The sequence below is a fragment of the Somniosus microcephalus genome, chromosome 10 (genome assembly GCF_052327205.1).
Source record: "Somniosus microcephalus isolate GS21.2 chromosome 10, FLI_Smic_1.0, whole genome shotgun sequence".
In the NCBI taxonomy this organism is placed as follows: Eukaryota; Metazoa; Chordata; class Chondrichthyes; order Squaliformes; family Somniosidae; genus Somniosus; species Somniosus microcephalus.
In genome coordinates, this window is record NC_140996.1 from 192,507,590 (window position 1) to 192,522,038 (window position 14,449).

At 51.6% G+C, this 14,449-nt stretch overlaps 1 protein-coding gene across 3 annotated transcripts in view; it reads left to right on the top strand.

Annotated features, from left to right (window-relative positions):
• The first annotated feature begins 13,627 nt into the window (after window positions 1-13,627).
• LOC147111958 (E3 ubiquitin/ISG15 ligase TRIM25-like) overlaps window positions 13,628-14,449 on the top strand; it is a 77,172-nt gene continuing 76,350 nt past the window's right edge. For all 3 annotated transcript variants that reach the window (XM_085999370.1, XM_085999369.1, XM_085999371.1), the window contains exon 1: window positions 13,628-14,257. In XM_085999370.1, the coding sequence (XP_085855496.1) occupies window positions 13,700-14,257 (558 nt within the window). In that variant the 5' untranslated portion in view covers window positions 13,628-13,699. The remainder of the gene's footprint in view (window positions 14,258-14,449) is intronic.

Genomic DNA, 14,449 nt, shown 5'->3' on the forward strand with positions numbered 1-14,449 from the left:
CTTTCTCTTTTTGACACCAAAGTGGATAACTTTGCATTTATCCACGTTATATTGCATCTGCCATGCTTCTGCCCAATCACCCAACCTGTCCAAATCATCCTGGAGTTTCTCGGTATCCTCCTCGCAGCACACACGCCCACCCAGCTTTGTGTCATCTGCAAACTTGGAGATATTACATCTAGTTCCCTTATCTGGATCATTAATGTATATTGTGAATAGCTGGGGTCCAAGGACCGATCCCTGCGGTACCCCACTAGTCACTGCCTGCCACTCGGAAAAAGACCCATTAATTCCTACTCTCTGCTTTCTGTCCGCCAACCAGTTCTCTACCCAAGTCAATACCTTGCCCCCAATCCCATGTGCCTTAACTTTACACGCTAATCTCTTATGCGGGACCTTATCGAAAGCCTTTTGAAAGTTCAAATACACCACATCCACTGGTTCTCCCTTATCTATTTTCCCAGTTACATCCTCAAAAAATTCCAGTAGATTAGTGAAGCACGATTTACCTTTTGTAAATCCATGTTGACTTTGTCCGATCCTGTCACTGTTTTCCAAGTGCTCAGCTATTACATCCTTTATAATGGACTCTAGCATTTTCCCCACTACCGATGTCAAGCTTACCGGTCTGTAATTCCCCGCTTTATCTCTACCACCCTTTTTGAATAGTGGGGTAACATTAGCTACTCTCCAATCCATGGGTACAGTTCCAGATTCCAGCGAATTTTGGAAGATGATCAGCAATGCATCTACTATTTCTAGGGCCACCTCCTTAAGTACCCTAGGATGTAGATTATCAGGCCCTGGGAATTTATCGGCCTTCAATCCCATCAATTTCCCTAACACCATTGATGTGCCTCAATAATTCCGAGACTCGAAGGTTGCAGAACAAAACAAGGCTTTTATTAACTTAGAACGAAACACGTAAGCGAGAGAGATGTCGTCCTTCTGGAGATTGGGGCTAGACTGGAGCTAGCTTACAAACGGGGCCAGGTATGGGCGGAGCCCTACACACAGCACATTCCAGCACATTCCAGTATACAATACAGCACATTCCAGTACACAATACAATGAGGTCTGGGGGAAGGGAAATGACACTGAAACCGATCTCAGTCACAGGCAGTGATGAATGAAAATATTTCATCACATTCACCCCTTCTATAGATTTAGTCTGTTCGGGGGTTTGATAGTCCTCTGCGACCGACGTGGCTGTTGCGGTGCCGCGGGTGTCGGCTGGGTGTCCCCGGTAGCCTCCTGGGTCTCTGCCGGGGGTGCCGCCAGGGTTGTTGAAGGGGTAGTTGGTGGGGGTGCCGTTGGTCGGTGTTCTTCCGGGGGTGAAGGAAGAGTAGTGGGTGGGTAAGAGTTGCTGTGATTGTCGTTGCCGCTATTGCCCTGGTTGTTGTCGATGCCGGCTGGGGCGACGTCTTTTATGGACACGGTGTCCTCCCTTCCGTCGGCGTGCCGGACATATGCGTATTGGGGGTTGGCGTGGAGTAGGTGTACTGGCTCCACGAGAGGGTCCGTCTTGTGGCCCCTCACATGCCTTCGCACGAGTACTGGACCTGGGGTGGAGAGCCATGACGGCATGGATACGCCTGAGGTGGATTTCCGGGGAAAGACAAACATTCGTTCATGAGGCGTGGTATTAGTGGCCGTACACAATAGCGACCGTATCGAATGGAGCACATCCGAGAGGACTTCCTGCCAGCGGGAGATAGGGAGGCCCTTGGTCCTTAGAGCTAGAGTGACTGCTTTCCATACTGTCCCGTTCTCCCGCTCCACTTGGCCGTTACCCCGGGGGTTGTAGCTGGTGGTACGGCTCGTGGCGATCCCCCTGGACAGCATGTACTGGCGTAGCTCTTCACTCATGAAGGATGCCCCCCTATCCGTATGGATGTAGCTCGGCATACCGAACAGGCAGAACAGGCTGTTGAGGCATTTAATGACCGTGGCGCTGGTCATGTCTGGGCAGGGGAAGGCGAATGGGAACCGGGAGTATTCGTCCACAATGTTCAGGAAGTAAACAGTGCGGTCGACGGACGGGAGGGGGCCCTTGAAATCTAAGCTGAGCCGCTCAAAGGGCCGTGTAGCTTTGATTAAGTGGGCTCTATCTGGGCGGTAGAACCGAGGCTTGCACTCAGCGCAAGTGCGGCAGTTCCTGGTCAGGGACCGAACTTCCTCAATCGAGTAGGGTAAGTTACGGGACTTTATGAAGTGGAACAGCCGCGTGACCCCTGGGTGGCAGAGGTCGTTGTGGAGGGTCTGTAGCCGATCCCCGGTGGCGCTGGCACACATCCCTCGTGAGAGGGCGTCAGGGGATTCGTTAAGGGCCCCTGGCCGGTAAATGATGTCGTACTCGAAGGTGGAGAGCTCGATCCGCCACCTAAGAATCTTATCATTTGTAATCTTCCCCCTCTGTTTATTATTGAACATAAACGCTACCGACCGCTGGTCGGTAAGTAGGGTGAAGCGTTTGCCGGCTAGGTAGTGGCGCCAGTGGCGCACTGCCTCCACGATGGCTTGGGCCTCCTTTTCCACGGAGGAGTGTCTGATCTCGGGCCCTTGGAGGGTCCTCGAGAAGAAAGCTACGGGCCGCCCCGCCTGGTTGAGGGTGGCCACCAAGGCGAAGTCAGACGCATCACTTTCCACTTGAAATGGAGTGCTCTCATCCACTGCCTGTAGCGTGGCCCGCTCAATATCCTGCTTAATGCTTTTGAAGGCGGCGTGGGCCTCAGCAGAGAGCGGGAAAGAGGATGCTTTCAAGAGGGGGCGGGCTTTGTCGGAGTAGTTGGGGACCCATTGGGAATAATAAGAAAATAACCCCAGGTGTCTTTTCAGGGCTTTGGGAGTGTTGGGCAGGGGCAGCTCCCGTAGGGGGCGCAATCGGTTGGGGTCTGGTCCGATTTCCCCATTCTCCACCACGCTGCCTAGTATGTAGAGGCGCGTGGTGTTGTAAACGCACTTGTCCTCGTTGTAGGTGAGGTTGAGTTTTTGTGCGGTTTTCAGGAACCTCTCGAGGTTCGAGTCGTGGTCCTGCTGGTTGTGACCGCAGATGGTGACATTGTCGAGGTAGGGGAAGGTTGCCTGCAAGTGGTGGTCATCGACCATGCGGTCCATCTCCCTCTGGAAGACCGAGACCCCATTCGTCACCCCAAAGGGGACTCTGAGGAATTGGTAGAGGCGCCCGTTCGCCTCGAAGGCGGTGTACGGGCGGTCCTCTGGTCTGATAGGGAGCTGGTGGTACGCTGACTTGAGGTCGATGGTGGAGAACACCCGGTATTGGGCGATTTGGTTCACCATTTCTGATATGCGGGGTAGCGGGTAGGCGTCTAGTTGGGTGTACCTGTTGATCGTTTGACTATAGTCGATCACCATCCGTTTCTTCTCGCTACCCCTTACCACTACCACTTGGGCGCACCACGGGCTGTTGCTGCGTTCAATAATGCGCTCTTTCAGGAGCCTGTCTACCTCGGTCGCGATAAACCGCCTGTCCTCCCAGCTGTACCTCCTGCTTTTGGTCGCTATTGGCCGGCAGTTAGGGGTAAGGTTCGCGAATAGCGAAGGCGGCTTTACCTTCAGGGTAGCCAGACCGCACACTGTGAGGGGCGGCTGGGACCCACCGTACTTGAGCGTGATGCTTTGGTGGTTGCACTGGAAATCCAGGCCCAAGATCACGCTCGCACATAGGTTCTTCATGATTAATACTTTAAAATTATCATATACAGTTCCGTTAACGCACAATTGTACCGTGCAGTAACCCAGAATGGTCGATGTCTGGGTTTTGTCAGCCATAGAGATGGTACCCTGAGTAGGGACCACCTTTAGGGAGAGTTGTTGTGCCAGTTCTGGGTGGATAAAGCTCTCCGTGCTTCCACTGTCAATTAAGCATTTAGCCCGGCACCCGTTTACCTCGATGTCCACCATTGATCTGGATAGCGGGTGCGGCCTGGTCTGGTCCACTGTGACCGATGCCACTGTAGGGCCCTGATCGATACAAGATGGCGTCCACGCTGTCTGCTCACAAGATGGCGGACCCCACGAGGTCGGGCAAGATGGCGTCCAAGATGGCCGCTCCCACGGCGCACACGCGGTGGTGGCAGGTTTTCCGGCGGTTGGTTTTCCGGCGGGGTTCCCTCTGCACACCTTCCCGAAGTGCCCCTTCTTACCGCACTTAAAGCAGGTGGTGCCTTTCACCGGGCACAGGTTTCTGGTGTGCTTTGGCTGCCCGCAGAAGTAGCAGTTGGGTCCCTGATGCGTCGCGGCTGTCGTAGGGCTTCTGGGGGGAGAGCGGGGCCCAGCCGGTGTCGGGCTGTCGGGCGGGGAAGATGCCTTCCAAGATGGCGGCGCCCTCGGTGCACACGTGGCGGCGTGGACGGCGCGGGCTGAAGAGTAGGCGTCCGAGTTTCTCTGGGCCACATCCAGGGATCGCGCGGTGTCCGCAGCCTGTTTCAGGTCCAACCCCGTTTTTTCCAACAGCCTTTGCCGGATGTAAGTGGAGCTGAGGCCTGTGATGAAGGCATCGCGAACAAGCTCGTCAGTGTACACCGCGGCTTTTACATCTCGGCACTTGCAGTCTTTGCCAAGCATTTTCAGGGTGCTTAGGAACTCCTCCACCGATTCCCCAGGTCGCTGTGCGCGGGTGGTGAGCAGGTGCCTAGCATACACCTCATTCGTAGGCTGCTGGTAATGCGCCTTTAAGATGTCGCAGGCGGCCAGGTACGTCTCGGCGTCTTGGATGAGGGGGTAAACCCGGTGGCTTACCCAATTCCGCAGAATTCCGAGTCTCATCCTTGCAGCGTCCGTAGCGTCTTTGACGGCTGCGGAATTGTCCAGGAAGAATTCCATACACTCAAACCAGTGTCCGAAGCGTGCTGATGCGTCCGGAGCATGTTGATCCAAATCCAAACGTTCGGGTTTCAGGAGTTGATCCATAGTGTTGAAAAAATAAGTTAATAAAATTGATGTGCCTCAATAATTCCGAGACTCGAAGGTTGCAGAACAAAACAAGGCTTTTATTAACTTAGAACGAAACACGTAAGCGAGAGAGATGTCGTCCTTCTGGAGATTGGGGCTAGACTGGAGCTAGCTTACAAACGGGGCCAGGTATGGGCGGAGCCCTACACACAGCACATTCCAGCACATTCCAGTATACAATACAGCACATTCCAGTACACAATACAATGAGGTCTGGGGGAAGGGAAATGACACTGAAACCGATCTCAGTCACAGGCAGTGATGAATGGAAATATTTCATCACAACCATTTCCCTACAAATACTGATTTCTTTCAGTTCCTCCCTCTCATCAGATCCTATGTTCTCCAACATCTCTGGGAGGTTATTTTTGTCCTCCTTTGTGAAGACAGAACCAAAATATGCACTTAATAGGTCTGCCATTTCTTTGTTCCCCATTATAACTTCCCCTGCTTCTGACTGCAAGGGACCAACACTTGATTTCACTAATCTTTTTCTCTTCACATATCTATAAAAGCTCTTACAGTCAGTTCTTATGTTCCCAGCAAGCTTACTTTCATATTCTATTTTCCCCTTCTTAATTAATCCCTTTGTCCTCCTTTGTTAAATCCTAAACGGCTCCCAATCCTCAGGGTTACTGCTTTTTCTGGCCAATTTATATGCCCTCTCCTTGGATCTTATGCTATCCCTAATTTCCCTTGTTATCCACGGTTGAGTCCCCCTTTTTGTTTTATTCTTATCCCAAACTGGGATGAACAACTTCTGTAGTTCATCCATGTGATCTTTGAATGTTTCCCATTGCCTATCCAACGTCAACCCTTTGAGTGACATTCCCCAATCAATCCTACCCAATTCGCACCTCATACCATCGTAGTTTCCTTTATTTAAATTCAGGACCCTAGTCTCTGAGTCAACTACTTCACTCTCCATCCAAATGAAGAATTCTATCATATTATGATCGCTCTGACCCAAGGGGCCTCGTACAACAAGATTGCTAATTAATCCTCGAAAGCTTATGATTCTGAAAACCACAGCATTTCATCATTCGATAATTAGCTTCACTTGTTCTGGTCCGACACTCCCTACTTTGCCTGTCACACAAGCACAAACTGGAACTGGGTGTGGGTGGGTCAAAGTTCACTTTGCTGTTTCTGCAGCCAAGTACATGAGCCTGGGAACTGCGTAATTATCCTCAATGATGTGGAACACTTCCTTCCTTCAACGGGTTAAAAGGGAACACAGGTACAGGCGCAGGACTTTTTATGCCGTTTAGACTTGGAAAAGATCGACTCGGTCAACATCCAATCTGCTCTCGGTGAATAGTCTGACTTCTTGTTGCTGAATAAGGATCTAAAATATAATTAAACCAATGCTTTAGGGGGACTGGGTACTGCAGTGGGTTAGACAGCGACCTTTCCCCTCTGGGACCTGGCTTCACATCCAGCGCAGGCTGATGAGATGGAAATCCCCTCTATCTGCTGACTGCAAGGGTCCGGTGTGAAAAGGGCAGCACCAGTTCTAAGTGTGCACGGGCCTACAACACAAAACTCTCCCTAATTTGTCCCGAATTACCTCACTCAGCGAGGCTTCAGGATGGCAGATGGGGGAAATGGGGATATAGAAATCACAATGGTGCAGTAGGAGGTGTTCTGTTCTTCTGAGGTTGCAGCAGGCTAGAGAACCTTCACTATGCTGTATCTGACCTGGGAGAGCTTGATGCTGACTCTGGGGACTGAAACTTAACCTCAAAAACGGGTGGGTTGGGGTCAAGTGAGATGTTAAAACTTCAAGGGGGCGATTTTCCCCGGATACTTTAGACACTAAAGAGCCTCCGAAGGGCCCAAGATTGTGTCTTAAGCTGCAACGCTGTTTTAGCCCACGTTTAGCACAAGACGCCATCTTGGTAAAGGAGTTGAAGCCAGCGTTAGGAATGGACGCCCGGAGGATGGTTAACCTGCCGATTGCCACTTAAGTTGCCGGCCGGCACTCATTAATGAGGCTGCGTGGAATTTTGGTGGCAAGCGCTTGTCCAACACCCTCTCCTAACAGCGACCAGCTGATTGTCAGTAAACTCGTCCATGCTGAGGATTTCCAGCGCTATTTAAAGGTAGATCACCTTTTACTGTTCACTTGCTGCTGGAGGTTTGAAGAGGACTTTTGAAACACATCGGGAAACTTTCTGGGACACTTTGTCAAGACCTCATCAACACCTGTACAATGAGCTTTGGAACTTGGCCCCTTTACTGAGGCTTCTCAGTTTAAAAAGATTTCTTATTGAAGTATTGGGGAGATCTTAACCTCGCTAGATGCCGTGAATCCCGGTAACCAACGGCAAAGTTCAGACGTGAAGTTCTCGAAATACCCAGTCAGCTCTGCATTGGGTTTAAACAACATTCATTTCTCAATTTCTGCTTTAAAAGAACAGACGAGGCATAAATGCTGTCTGGGCGTGGAAAGTTCCTTCAGGCTTTGGCTGCCTTGTTTGTGGTGGTGTTTGACAGATCGACATTGGAGATCTCAGGAAGAGCAACAACTGACCTCATGTTAACTCAGTCCTGCTTCCTGCTGCCAGATAACAGCACGGCATTGCCAGTGGTCAGAGAGAAACCAGAATCCAGCTTCCCAGGCTGGCTTAGAGCAGAGGGAACAGACATGGACTTGGATTGAATAATTTACAAGAAGAAAAAATTACAGTTTGAATGCTTCACAGAGAATTATGATTTCATGCCATTTATTTGCGATATTCAGAGCTTCCCTGGATGGCTCAGTAGGTAAATGAACCCCTTGGTGTGGTACTGAGTCACACAGACCACAGGTCTTGGAGCTGATCCCAAATAGAGCAGTGATATGGGACTAAAACTGGTCTCTGTTTCTACTGAGCTTGGGAGGGGGGGAAGTGCACATGTGGATGGGATTAGGATCAGCCAAGATGCCCTCCATTGTTGAATAACCTGCCGACACTTGCAGTCTCGGCTCCTCCATGAAGAACAGCAACTTGTCTCCCATGGAACCTTGGCCCAGCTAAGGGGCTTCCGCTGAGGAGCAGAGAAAAGGGCAGAATAATGGGGGCGCAAGGCAGGGGGAGGAAAAAGTGTTCTTCAGTCTTAGATTGGTTTTATGTTTCTGAGGAGCTGTAATTGTCAGAAGTAAATACGGAAAATAATGCAACTAAATTCATTGAATTCTGCAGAAAGTGAGAAGAGACACTGAAAGGATACTGACCCTGTGACCTTTGCAATTTCCCTTCCATGTTCTTGTTGGGATCATGTATATGGGGGTGGGGGGTTCGAATTGTTGAAAGATGTTGGTGACTCAGTGACCGTTTCCTACAATTACATTTCAGAAATGCTTTGCTGCTCAAACTCCCAGCTGGAGACAGATGTGTGTTTGCTGTGATTTGTGTGAGTGCAGGAGGTGGGATAGATCGGAGATGATCCAGCATGTTGTCACCATGTGTTTCATGACAAGTTGCTGCTACACTTCCCTTACTTGGGTGGATATTTTTAAACTCTTCCCGATTCAGGCCTGACACTGGACCCGTACTTTGGGCACATTTGTGTATTGTAGAGGTCAATACTCGAGCTCTTCAGTTTATGCCAGTGTTGCAGATGTTTCGGCTTCTGTCGTGGAAAACAAGGGGTTAAAAACCAGCTTCACTCAAGACAAGTCATGTCCCAGCTTAACTCAATGGATTTGTTGCAGCGATTGCTGGATTGGTTCACCAGATAGTTACTGAGGGAGGAGCCGAGCCCCTGAACTTCAAAAACAAATCTGCTATTTGATTTGTTCAGATATGTGTTCGGGAGTTTTATGAATTCAGGAAGACAATTCTTTAAACTCAGCTTGATTCCGGCAATTGGTTATTAATCACGAGCATGCTGCAGAACTTGAGTAAATGTTGGGGCAAGTGGCTCTGCTACACCCACACCCCTCCCCCCCGTCCCGAGAGATCCTTCCCCCCTTCCCACCCGTGCACCCCCTCCCCCCCGTGCTCCCCCTCCTCCCCCCGTGCTCCCCCTCCTCCCCCTGTGCTCCCCCTCACCCCGTGCTCCCCCTCCCCCCATGCTCCCCCTCACTCCCATACTCACCCCCCCCGTACTCACCCTCCCCCGTGCTTCCCCTCCCCCGTACTCCCCCTCCCCCCCGTGCTCCCCCTCACCCCCATACTCACACTCCCCCGTGCTCCCCCTCCCCCCGTGTTCCCCCTCCTCCCCCCATGCTCCCCCTCCCCCCCGTGCTCCCCCTCACCCCCATACTCACACTCCCCCGTGCTCCCCCTCCCCCCGTGTTCCCCCTCCTCCCCCCGTGCTCCCCCTCCCCCGTGCTCCCCCTCACCCCCGTACTCACCCTCCCCCGTGCTCCCCCTCCCCCGTGCTCCCCCTCCCCCGTGTTCCCCCTCACCCCCGTACTCACCCTCCCCCGTGCTCCCCCTCCCCCTGTGCTCCCCCTCCCCCGTGCTCCCCCCTCACCCCCGTACTTACCCTTCCCCGCACTCACCCTCCCCCGTGCTCCCCCTCCCCCCATGCTCCCCCTCCCCCCGTGCTCCCCCCTCACCCCCGTACTTACCCTTCCCCGTACTCACCCTCCCCCGTGCTCCCCCTCCCCCGTGCTCCCCCTCCCCCCATGCTCCCCCTCACCCCCATACTCACCCTTCCCCGTGCTCCCCCTCCCCCGTGCTCCTCCACGCACTCCCTCCGTGCTCCCCTCCCCCCCCGTGCTGGCCCCCTGTGCGCCCCCTCCCCCCATGCTTCTCCCCCTCTCACCCCCGTGTTCCCCCCCCAATGCTCCTACCCCCCCACCCCATGTTTGTAGAGGGAAGGATGTCCACCAGAACATAATATTCCTGCTCTTCTTCAAATAATACGCTGGCACCTTTGACATTCACCTGAGCTGGTCTGCAGGGCCCCAGTTTAATGCAGCATCGGAAGGAAGGCACCTCCGACACTGCAGCAGTCCCTCCGTACTGCCCTAGAGAGGGCTCACACATACACATACACACACACACACACACACACACAGACACCTACACACACGCACACACACACACATACACACACACACACACACAGACACCTACACACACGCACACACACAGACACCTACACACACGCACACACACAGACACCTACACACACGCACACACACAGACACCTACACACACACACACAGACACCTACACACACGCACAGACACCTACACACGCACACACACAGACACCTACACACACACGCACATACACACACACACACACTCACACACACAGGCACCTCCACATACGCACACACACAGACACCTACACACACACACACAGACACCTACACACACGCACACACACAGACACCTACACACACACACATACACACACAGACACCTACACACACACACAGACACCTACACACACGCACACACACAGACACCTACACACACACACATACACACACAGACACCTACACACACACACATACACACACAGACACCTGCACACACACACAGACACCTACACACACTCACACACACAGACACCTCCACATACGCACACACACAGACACCTACACACACACACACAGACACCTACACACACGCACACAGACAGACACCTACACACACACATATACACACAGACACCTACACACACACACATACACACACACACACTCACACACACAGACACCTACACACACACATACACACACAGACACAGACACCTGCACACACACACACACGCAGATATCTATACAAACACACACAGACACCTACACACACACACACACACACAAACACAGACACAGACACCTACACACACACACACGCGCATGCACACACAGACACCTACACACACACACACACACACACATACACAGACACAGACACCTACACACACACACACACACACACACACACATACAAATAGACACCTACACACACGCAATTACACAGACACACACAGACACCTACACACACGGACACACACAGACACCTACACACACGCACACACACAGACACCTACACACACGCACACACACAGACACCTACACACACGCACACACACAGACACCTACACACACACACACACATACACACACACAGACACCTACACACACACACACACACACACACACACACACACACACACACACATACAAACAGACACCTACACACATGCAATTACACAGACACACACAGACACCTACACACATGGACACACACAGACACCTACGCACACACACAGACACCTACACACACACACAGACACCTACACACGCACACACACAGACACCTACACACACGCACACACACAGACACCTACACACACACACACACACAGACACCTACACTCACACATACACCTACACACGCACACACACAGACACCTACACACGCACACACACAGACACCTACACACACGAACACACACAGACACCTACACACACGCCCACACACAGACACCTACACACACGGACACACACAGACACCTACACACACGCACACACACAGACACCTACACACACACACACACAGACACCTACACACACGGACACACACAGACACCTACACACACACACACACACACAGACACCTACACTCACACAGACACCTACACACATGCACACACACAGGAACAGGATTCAGCCATTAAGCCCCTGGAGCCTGTTCCTCCTTTCAGTTCGATCATAGCTGATCTGTATCTTAACTCCAACTACCCATCTTGGTTCTGTAACCCTTAATTGCCTTAGGAACAAAAATATATCAATTTCAGTTTTGAAGTTTGCAATTGACCTCCAGTCTTAACAGGATTTTGGGGGAAAGATACAAGATGAGAAAGTAGAATTAACGTCATTAGTGCTTCCCACCCCTTTAGGTACCATGGTCTGCACCGCAGAACTGGACACAGTACTCGAGGATGGACTGTCCAGAACTGGACACAGTACTCGAGGTGGGACTGACCAGAACTGGACACAGTACTCGAGGTGGGACTGACCAGAACTGGACACAGTACTCGAGGAGGGACTGTCCAGAACTGGACATAGTACTCGAGGTGGGACTGACCAGAACTGGACACAGTACTCGAGGTGGGACTGACCAGAACTGGACACAGTACTCGAGGTGGGACTGACCAGAACTGGGCACAGTACTCGAGGTGGGACTGACCAGAACTGGACACAGTACTCGAGGTGGGTCTGACCAGAACTGGACACAGTACTCGAGGTGGGTCTGACCAGAACTGGACACAGTACTCGAGGTGAGACTGACCAGAACTGGACACAGTACTCGAGGTGAGACTGACCAGAACTGGACACATTACTCGAGGAGGGACTGTCCAGAACTGGACACAGTACTCGAGGTGGGTCTGACCAGAACTGGACACAGTACTCGAGGTGGGACTGACCAGAACTGGACACAGTACTCGAGGTGGGACTGACCAGAACTGGGCACAGTACTCGAGGTGGGACTGACCAGAACTGGACACAGTACTCGAGGTGGGTCTGACCAGAACTGGACACAGTACTCGAGGTGGGTCTGACCAGAACTGGACACAGTACTCGAGGTGAGGCTGACCAGAACTGGACATAGTACTCGAGGTGAGACTGACCAGAACTGGACACAGTACTGGAGGTAGGACTGACCAGAACTGGACACTGTACTCGAGGTGGGACTGTCCAGAACTGGACACAGTACTCGAGGCGGGACTGTCCAGAACTGGACACAGTACTCGAGGTGGGTCTGACCAGAACTGGACACAGTACTCGAGGTGGGACTGACCAGAACTGGACACAGTACTCGAGGAGGGACTGTCCAGAACTGGACATAGTACTCGAGGTGGGTCTGACCAGAACTGGACACAGTACTCGAGGTGGGTCTGACCAGAACTGGACACAGTACTCGAGGTGAGGCTGACCAGAACTGGACACAGTACTCGAGGCGGGACTGACCAGAACTGGACATAGTACTGGAGGTGGGACTGACCAGAACTGGACACAGGACTCGAGGTGGGACTGACCAGAGCTGGACACAGTACTCGAGGTGGGACTGACCAGAGCTGGACACAGTACTGGAGGTAGGACTGACCAGAACTGGACTCAGTACTCGAGGTGGGACTGACCAGAACTGGACTCAGTACTCGAGATGGATTTGACCAGTGCCTGTACAGTTTGATCATGATTTCCTCTGACTGGATTCTCCTGTTTAGGATTTTTAGGCCAACATTATTTTGTCTTTGTTGTTGCAGCTCTGCATTGGTTGGACATGTTTCGTGTTGAGTTTACTGAGGCTTGTAGCCTCTGCTGCTTTGCTTTTTCCCATCTCTCTTTGCCCCTCTGCTGAACCTTTAACTTCTTCTGTATATTTTTCTATTCCTCCCAGAGAGCTCATTCCCCTTCCTCTCTGCATGGCTTGTAAAGTTTGTTTTTCCTCGTTATATCAGTTTTAATTTGTTTGTTGAACTATTTTGAGTCTGGCCTGAGCTGATTCGTTTTGGGCCTGTGTTTCCTGGGCCCAGTTTGCTGTATTCTGGCTCCATATTGTAAAATTGCAATCTTGTTTTTCTGATTTTGGTTCTGAACTGCTACTGCAGGCCTGAAAGTGTTAATCTTCAGCCAAAGTGAGTCATAAAAGTGAAACTAACATTGTCACTCCCTGCACGGACTGTTTATAAGAATTTCACTTCCTGCTCTGGCTCCTCGCTCTCTCCGCGGAGTGCTGTGTGAAAACTCTTCAGGTGCTGCAACAATGGAGCCCGGAGCTTTAGAGGCTGAATTAACCTGTGCTGTGTGTCTCCACGTGTACCAGGATCCTGTGGCTTTAGCCTGTCTGCACAGTTTCTGTTTGAAATGTATTGAGGGAGTTTGGGCCCAGACAGCAGGCCCAGGAGGCTTTGAGTGTCCTCAGTGTCGCTGGAAATTCAACCCCAGGCCCAGTCTGGAGAGAAACTTCACGCTGTGTAATATAGTGGAAAAATACAACCGCTCACAGCCTGCTGCTGATTCAGCCGGTGTCATGTGTGATAACTGTATCGAGAATCCAACGCCAGCTGTGAAGACGTGTCTGAAATGTGAAACATCTTTTTGCTCCCTTCATTTAAAACCACATCTGCTGAACAAGGCCTTGAATGAGCACACCCTAATCGAGCCTGTGTTTGATGTAACAGAGACACAGTGTCTTGACCATAAGAAATTCCTTGAGTTCTACTGTAAAGATGATGCAGAGTGTGCGTGTGGATCCTGTATAACAGGGAAACATAAACCCCACACACTGCTGAGCCTAGATCAGGCACAAACTGCAATTAAGGTGAGTGACACAATTTCCGATATTAAATACAGTGAGGGAGAGTTTTCCTGTTAATGACCAACACTAATTGGAACTGATTGCAGACAGTGCTGCTTTAGCCCAGTATTTTTTGTTGCCCTGGGTCTGGGTGTTTGTTTTCTGTCAGTCAGATTTACTCCCTCTCCTTTCTCTTACAGTCTGTCTGAGAGAGCA